The 8943-nt window shown below is 45.5% G+C and overlaps 1 protein-coding gene across 7 annotated transcripts in view; it reads left to right on the top strand.

Moving 5' to 3' along the window:
- The first annotated feature begins 1765 nt into the window (after nucleotides 1-1765).
- DCLK2 (doublecortin like kinase 2) overlaps nucleotides 1766-8943 on the top strand; it is a 188684-nt gene continuing 181506 nt past the window's right edge. For 4 of the 7 annotated variants that reach the window (XR_010345364.1, XM_064383834.1, XM_064383833.1 and 1 more), the window contains exon 1: nucleotides 1766-2761. Coding sequence is in view for 5 of the 7 variants with exons in the window: in XM_064383834.1 (XP_064239904.1) it covers nucleotides 2341-2761 (421 nt within the window). In the remaining 2 variants the exon portion in view is untranslated. The remainder of the gene's footprint in view (nucleotides 2762-8943) is intronic. The other 3 variants (XR_010345363.1, XM_064383832.1, XM_064383835.1) reach the window with 1 other exon arrangement.

Below are 8943 nucleotides of genomic sequence, written 5' to 3'. Positions count from 1 at the left end.
AAATACTAATAGTGACACAAATGAACATGGCCATCTTAAGGCAAGTTGATGGGCTCTGTGGTGTTACTAGTACTTAGATGGAGTCTTATCTCGAGAAATTTGCAGTTTAGTTTCTTGTTTCTCAAAGTCTTGTACCAAGATCAGCAGCATTGTCATTACTTGGGGGCTCATTAGAAATGCAGAATCTCAAACTCCACTCCAGAGTTACTGTATAGGAATCTGTATTTTAACGAGATTCCCCTATGACATGTAAATATATTAAAGTTTGAGAGGAAACACTGGTCTATTTGATTCTTGGTGTTACAGCCTGTGGTTCGAAACTCTGGAAATACCTTAGGGGTACTTTAAAAAAAATACTGTCGGAGAAGTCCATCTCGAGAAATTCTGATTTAAGTGATCTCGGTTGAGGCCTTTCAAGGTGGTGGACCTAATGATACCACAGGATTTTCCTCTAGAAAACTACATTGAAGTCTCAGATCAGCTCTGACTTCCCGGCATGCTCCAATCCTGCAGGAAGTTAGGTATGCTCAGGTGTCTGCCCAGAACTGCCTTGGGAGGACTACTGTGCACAGAGCAGGAGACCTTTCTGGATCTGCCATGCAGGGTGTGTGTGTGCGCTCGAGCGTGTGTGTGTGCGCATGCATGTGTGGTGGGAAGCACCAACTTCACAGATGCTAAAGACCGTTGCATGTGTTTTCACCTTCTTTTATTCATGCTCTTTTAAGACTCAGTGCAACCCAAGAAAAAGCAACTGTGTCTTTCTTTCTGAAAGGTCAGTTTGGATTACTGTCTAGGGCTGCTCAGAGAACCAGGTGCTGAATGGTCTAAGGTTTCACGTGCCAAATTAGGACCAAACGTTTTTGAGCTTTATCTTTCCTAATGACAAAATGGAGATAACTAGTGTTTCTCTCAAGTCTTTGGAAAACGTGTTTTTATTGTTGAATAGACACTACTGCATTGAGATTTCCACTATGATGGGTGTTCACAAATGATAGACCTCTTAGGTAAGAAGCTCTAACTGACAACATTAAATATGCGGCTGGGGGAGCGGGTGCAGTCTTTCCTTTGTTAGGATATCCCAGTGACAGAGACAATGCCTGACAAATAGCAGGCTCTTGATAAATATTCGTTGATTACATAATCCCCCCCACCAACCCAATAACTTTTGATCATTCATTCAAAGTTACCGAACGTACCATATTAGCGAATCTGCAATGGAAACAGTGGAGACTGTTTTTCTCAAAGGATTTTTTAATAAAGCAACAAATCTGCTTACAAAATAATAATAAATCGTGTGCCCCAAGTCAATGCTGGGTTTCGGATTTCTGCGGTAGTTTGGCCTCGGGTCCTCACCGGGAGGCTGGATGGGGATGTGCTCCCTGCCCTTGAATCTCCTTCCTTTGTAGTTTTTGGCCTGCGCGGTTACGTTTCCCAGGCAGAGGAGCGCGCGCCGCGGCTGCGCCCATTAGCGCGCTGCGCCGGGCTGGAGCCGTCAGGCGGGCGGGGCCGCCCGGGACCCGCAGGAGCCGCTCCTCCCGCGCCGCCTCGCCCCGACGCTGCGCTCGGCCCCCTCCTCCGCCCCTCCTCCCTCTCCCCGCGGTTTGTCATCCCTAGGGCCGGTAAGCCTCCTCCAGCGCTGACAGCCGGCGGGCGGCGGAGGGAGGCCCGAGCGCGGATGCTTGCCGGTGGGCCGGGCCTGCCGGCTGCGTGGGAGGCGGGCTGCATTATTTCCCGCTAGGGCCGCGCTCCGGGGGAGGAAGGGGCCAGGCACGGGCCTCTTAGCCCCGAACGGCGCGCGCGGACCCAGGCGCGGGCGAGGCAGTAGCGCAGCACCCCGGGCCTGGGACCCCCGCGCGTGGGCGGGGGCCGGCGCGACTCCCCCGGGGGCCTCTCCCACGCTCCGCGCCCCGCCCCATCCTTCCTTCCGCTCCTCGGCGCTCCCGGGAGCGGTCGGCGGACGCCGGAGCTTTGTGTGCGCCCGCGGGCCCGGCGCGAGCCTCGGGCGGCCCAACTTTGCCGCTCCCGAGCGGGACTTGTGAGGCGTGGCCGGGTGGAGGAGGCGCTTGCGGGGGCGTGGGGCTCCCCAGCTGGCGGAGGCACGGAGTGAGCCGCGCTGGACAATGAGCTGGGCGGCTCGGCGCTGCGGCCACTTTTAGCTGAGGGCGCGGGCGGGCCGGCGCCTCCGCGGCTCCTCGGCCCCACCTGCGCGGAGAGGGCGGGATGCCAGAGCCAGGTGTTCCGGCGCGTTAAGGACCCTGCGGTCAGAGGTCCGTGCACCGGCTCTCGCACCCTTAGTCGGCCTGGAACGTCTCCTTGCGGGGAGCCCTCGGAGCAGCAGCGATGGCCAGCACCAGGAGTATCGAGCTTGAGCACTTTGAGGAACGGGACAAAAGGCCGCGGCCGGGGTCGCGGAGAGGGGCCCCCAGCTCCTCCGGGGGCAGCAGCAGCTCGGGCCCCAAGGGGAACGGGCTCATCCCCAGCCCGGCGCACAGTGCCCACTGCAGCTTCTACCGCACGCGGACCCTGCAGGCCCTCAGCTCGGAGAAGAAGGCCAAGAAGGCGCGCTTCTACCGAAACGGGGACCGCTACTTCAAGGGCTTGGTGTTTGCCATCTCCAGCGACCGCTTCCGGTCCTTCGATGCGCTCCTCATAGAGCTCACCCGTTCCCTGTCGGACAACGTGAACCTGCCCCAAGGCGTCCGCACTATCTACACCATTGACGGCAGCCGGAAGGTCACCAGCCTGGACGAGCTGCTGGAAGGTAGGAGGGAGGGCGCTGCATGGCAGGTGCGGCCGAACACCGGCAGGTGCAGTGGGCGCGCGCGCGCGTCAGGGAGCCTGCGGGGTGCTTTCCGAGCAGCCCGGGAATTGAGTGCTTCTGTCTGCTGCTCTAGAGGTTGGCTGGAGGTGGGGGTGGGGGTGGGTGTGCCCACGGGGGTGCCCACATACATACATACATACATACTGACTTTCCTTCCCGAGAGGTTTGTCTCTTAAAGAAGGAAAATATCTCCTGATGGTCAGAGGCCAATCAATTTAGGCACTAGTGGCATTTCCCAAGATTGCTGAACTTATTTGTGTTGAAGTGCAAACTGTTTGAGAAAATGGTTCTCCATGGGGAGCTGGGTAATCCCCTACTAATAAGCTCTGTTGGACCCCCGGTGTGGACCCTGGTGCAGGCACCTGTCGTGTTCCAGTGTTGGGGGTCCTGTCGTGACTGCTCTCAGAAGCTGTGGTTGTGAAATGCTCTAGGTTGGCTTTCCTAGTTTGCCTTGAAACAGAAGTTACTTGGGGTGAAGAGGGATGATCCTCGACAGCGGTCTCAACCTGGCTACATCTTGGATCACACTGGGGACTTCAGAAAACATGGGAGCCTATCCCCCAACCACCAGATATCCTGATTAAATTGATTGGGTTTGGGGTGTGGCTTGGGCTTCTGGAGTCTTAAAAGCGCCCCCCCCCACCAGGTGATTCTAATGTGGGACCGTGGTTAACAATCACTGTGCTAAAGGGTTTTCCACATTTGGTTGGAAAAGAGGTGAATCAAGGTCAATCTCTCCTACCTTATCCTCTAATGAGAGTAGCTAGTTAGAATGATAGAGACCATTGGATTCAACAGTGGGGGCTTATTATAAATTAGTAATTATGCTGTGTCAACCATGCCTTAGTCAAAGAGACTGCTTGGCTGTACGTTGGGTCATCCTTGAATTCCTGCAATACTTACGCCTCATTCTTTTCAGGTGGAAAAGGCATTATCAGTAGTTAATGTGTTTCCAATTCTAAATAACACCCAGAAAGACCAGGCAGAACCCAAGTATGTGCTGACTGCGTGTTTACATACAGTCCACTCTTGTGCATCTTTCTTAATGCAAATGGCACATTCCATGTAGTCATAGCAATAGCTTGGCAGGGAGAGGAAGCTGAACATCAAGCCAAGTGTTTTTCTTGTATTATCTCAGCATACTTTTCTGTCCTGAAGGCATTATCTCCATTTTACAGATGAGGAAACTTAGGCAGCCTGCCTTGCCTCACAGTGCCTGCAGCATATACTTTGTCATCTACAGCTTACCTCTACTGAGCTAATGTAGCTACATCAAGGAAAACTAAAGATGGTTGAGTTTGTCTGTTTACACACCGCCATCAGAAGTTTTTGCTGCCCTGCCTAGATGGCGACCCAGCCAAAATTAAATTGTTTTTTCAGTCTACGAGTGTGCTTGTGACTTCACCCATTCTGTCCGTTAGTTTTGTGTTTTGATTTTAGGGGCTTCTTGAGGAGGTAAAGATAAGCTGGAAGAGTATAAGTAAAAAAGAAAGATACAATGTTCAAAGGGCCTTGTTGCTTTTCTTAATCATGTTAAACACTTAAAAGCAATATTTGCCTAGGTATTTTAAAACAGTAACCATTTTTTTTTACTGACCCAAGGTCAGATTTGCAGGATCAAGGCAATACCTATTTGCTTAAGCACTTGTTATTCAACATGCCCTTGGGATACTGTTCCTGGTATGGTTCCTTAAGCATCAACCATGTTTAATATCCTTCTCTAAAGAAGTTTTAACAATGTATATACTACATAAAACTGACATACTGCAAAGATGAATCTCATTAAAGATGATCAGATGAACATTGTGCACATCCATTAATAGAAGTACATAGTATATATTGTGTCTTTTACTGCCCACAGCATGCGTGGCCACAGGTTCTAATTCTCCAACTATAGTTTCATCTATACATTGACTGTTAAATTTCCTTAAAATCATTCACTGATTTTTAGTGGTTGGGGATTTGGAAAAAAATACTATCTGTGGAGTACAAATGATATCAAAATATGGTAATATAACAAATATTTACACAGCCAAAATGATTTTTATGGCTTTGCCCACTTGTTTGAAGAAGTTTTTAATATAATAAAATTACTGCAAAAGAAAAAAACTTAAGCAGTCACTTTTTTTGTCATACGGAATTCTCTCTGACAGTGGGTCTTTGTTTAATTCTTGAATTTCCCCCCAAATTAGTAGAATACTGCATAGTAATTAATTTTTTTAGAAAAGAAATAAAATCATCAATTCTTAACTGTCCATCATTTCAGAATGTAAATAGTTTCAACTTTTAGTTAAAATTGTGTACTCAGATTTTTCATGTAGAACTAAGCAGCTCTGTATATATCTATAAAGCATATTCTATATATCTCTATAGTATATTCCCCACATTGTCAAAATTGACTGCTTTATTTCTTTTTGGTTGATTATTATTAACAACGCTCTCTCAGGCAGTACTTTACAACATTATGTTAACAAGGCTCTGCTTCTTCGATCCCATGAAACTTGTAGTTTAGGAGATTTGTTTTTTTCTGAAATGTCTTGAGTGAAGAATAGAAAGTGATAACTCAAAACAGTAGGACATGAACATTCATTCAGAGCCCCAATCTCATTGAACCCAGATGACAAAAGAAATTTGAATGGCCCAGATTATTTTTTCTTCTGCCCTTGACCTTGAGAGTCTCTGGAGACTAAAAGCTGTTCTAGTGTGAGCTGGCACTCCTCCAGCTACACTAAACCAACAAGCACCTTCATGTTATTGACTTACCCACCCTTGCTGGATTGAGTTTGAGTTGATGCTGTGTGGTCCTGTAATCCTGATTATTCTTTAAAACTGGATGGGGGACCTCTTCCTGCAGCTCTTAACAATCAATGTTGGGAAAATTAGTTGAGTTGACTTAAGCCATGAGCCTGCTGAACCCAGTATCTGTAATAACCCACAGAGGATGTCCAGATGACTTGTTCATCAGTTTTCTTATTAGGGACTGATTCAGAATTCCTAGTCTTAGTTCTGTTCCAGGTGTCTTCTCTCCTTCTGAGCATTTTGAAATATTTGTACAGTTTTGATGTCCTAAAAAGATATAATCAAGGACAGTAGAAACAATGCCTGACCAAGTCAGGATTCCTGGATTCTACTGACTAGATTTGAGAAAAAATTCACCTCACTTCCCTAGAGTTGGTGTCCTTTCCTCTCAGATGAGAAGTTGGCAGATCACTTCTCTAAGTTGGTCTCTTCTGGTCTAAAAATGTGTATGTACCGTTCCATTACCTGAGGGGTTACTGGTGGAGCGGATTATGGCCTCGGCTGCCTTTCCTAAGCCAGAACCCATCTTCCAGAAAATCGATGAGGATGAGGCTGTGTATGTCCAGATACCAATCACAGAATGGGGAGTATGGCTCTGATTAAGTGCTTGCCAAGAGTCAGAGGTATTAACAGCTACCTATGTCTGCCTCTCTCATTCCAAAGTAAAATGTCATTTTATTATTTCTACCTTTTATCCCTTCATAAACAATAAGCTGATTGCCTTTTTGGAATATGAGATAATTTTGGTTACTTTGATAAGTGATACTTGTATTCCTTCATGACGTTAACTTGAACATTTAAGAAAAATAAGAGTCTAAAGAAATCAAACACATGAAATTTGAAGTCCTCCTACCAAACCTATCTACTGTGTTTGTTTGGTTAGGTAAGTTCTTTGAAAGTGTTAAATAAACCAAAATGCATTTTTGAGAATTTTTAAGTAAAAATGAATTTCAGTAAGAACCCAGGTTATATTTAGTTGTTTTTTTTCTGAAAATTTTTATAATAATAAAACCTGTGGAACTTATGTTAAGAAGGAAATAAACTCATGAGTTATAAGGTATTTGCACATAGAAGTCAAAAATGGTGCATACTATAGTCATACATGGTGACTGGACTTGGAAAGTTAATACTGAATCTTAGGTCTGCAAAACTTTCTTTACCTGCCAAACACCTGGATTCTTCAAGGCCCACTTCACATAGCACCTATGAAGTCTCTTCCCACTTCTCTGGACAGTTTGTCTTAAATGGTTAATTGAGGGCATACTATGTCCTAGACATGGTCACATGCTTACAGTCTCTTCCTTCAAAAAGTGCACATTCTTGGCAGGACAAGGTGGCTCATGCCTCAATCCTAGCACATTGGGAGGCTGAGGTGGGTGGATCATGAGGTCAAGAGATCAAGACCATCCTGGCCAACATGGTGAGACTTCATCTATACTAAAAATACAGAAATTAGCTGGGCATGGTTGCAGGAGGCTGAGGCAGGACAATCACTTGAACTGAGGAGGTGAAGGTTGCAGTGAGCCAAGATTGCACCACTTCACTCCAGCCTGGCGACAGAGCAAGACTCTTGTCTTAAAAAAAAGAAAGTACATTCTCCTGGGAGAGACAGTAAACATACACACACACAAGATGGTTTCAGCGAAAGTGCTATAAATGAAGTGGTGATGACGTAGGTCAGGAGGGCCACATTGGCCAGGGTGATGGGGCAAGCTTCCTGGAGGAACAGACATTGGAACCAAGGCCTGAGGTGGTTTATAACTCTTTCCTCTGCTTACAGCATATTTCTTTACTTCTATTATAACCCTTAGCTTTGTAGTTTCATGATGTATTGGATCTGTTTTTGCACTAGACTGAGAGCAGCCTAAAGTCAGGGATCTTAAACACAGTAAATTTATTGATTAAGTAACTCAGAAAATGATTTTACCTCTCAGTCCTTTGATTGTTGAGGGAAATTTTGTATGAATTAAGCTTTTATGAGATTCCTAGATATTTGTGAAAATATGTTTTTTGGAAAATTGGATTACATTTTAGATAAAGATATAATTGTTGGGGAAATTCTATGCTAGCCATTTTGGAGGGAATGACTCTTCCATAATATCCTCTTCTATAAATCTGAATGTCCTATCTCATTTCCTTAAAGCAAGAAAAATAAGATGGCTATAATACAGCTGCATAATAAGCTCTTTCTGGAGGTAACAGGAAAATTTTCATTTAAAGAATAAATGAATCCTAAAAGGCTGAGGAAGGAAAGTGGATATGTGGGAGAGCATTTATGAGATTAGAGTGTGACACAGTGATACTCTGGAAGTTATAAGACAAGATTAATATCTCATGAGTTTTCAACCTATGGAAAATGATATTTTGTGGTCCTGTGATATGAAATAAAGGAAACTAGATTCCCTCGGGCAGTGGTCATCGAACTGCTTTCTTCATTACTCCTGAGACCGAGAGGAGTTGCTGTGGGTGTACCACTTGGCTACGTCTTTTTTCTGTGTCCCTACCTGCCCATTGCTACCACTACATCCGTGTTTTTATGTCTTCTACACATAAAGTAAACCATCCCTAAAGATTAAAGATCCTTTTCTTCTCTGCATTGCTACCATTTACTAGATGGTTTATGTGCAGTTGTTATGTAAGATACTTTACATGTTTCATCTCATCTAACCTTTGTAATACCCTCTGAAATGTGGCTGCATTGTCACCCCCATTTTACAGATGGGGAAGCTGAGGCTCAGAGGGTAAAGAACTTGCTGCATTGTACCAATGCAAGGGGTAGGGCTGGCACTTGATCCCTTTCTCCCTGGCTTCTGAACTTCTGTGTTCTTAACTTCCACATTCCACCAGCTGAGGGGAAACGAAGGTCATTCTGTTGGCGAGGTCTTTGGGAGGTGTTTTAGTTCATTTTCTGTTGCTATAAAAGAATGCCATACACTAGGTAAGTTATAAAGAAAATTTATTTTATTTTCTAGTTCTAGAGGCTAGGAAGTCCAAGGCATGGCAGTGGCATCTGGTGAGGGTCATCCAGTGGTGAAAGGTGGAAGGTGAAAGCAAAGGTAGGCTAGAGAGAGGAAATGGGACTGAATTCTCACCTTTTATAACTAACCCTCTCCCACAGTAACAGCCTTAATCCATTCATGAGAGTGGTGCCCTCGTGATCTAATCACCTCTTAATATTGGCCCCACTTGTTAATATTGTTACAGTGGCGATTAAATTTCCAACACATGAAGCTTGGGAGATATATTCAACCCATAGCAGGCGAATAAATCATAAGGACAGAGACTTCGTGGGTGGGATTAGTGCTCTTATAAAAGAGGCCCAA

Source organism: Aotus nancymaae, unplaced genomic scaffold (genome assembly GCF_030222135.1).
Source record: "Aotus nancymaae isolate 86718 unplaced genomic scaffold, 86718_ANA_hifiasm-v0.15.2.pri h1tg000033l, whole genome shotgun sequence".
Taxonomy (NCBI): domain Eukaryota; kingdom Metazoa; phylum Chordata; class Mammalia; order Primates; family Aotidae; genus Aotus; species Aotus nancymaae.
Note: the sequence above shows the minus strand (reverse complement) of the source record. Positions and strands in the feature narration are given on the sequence as shown.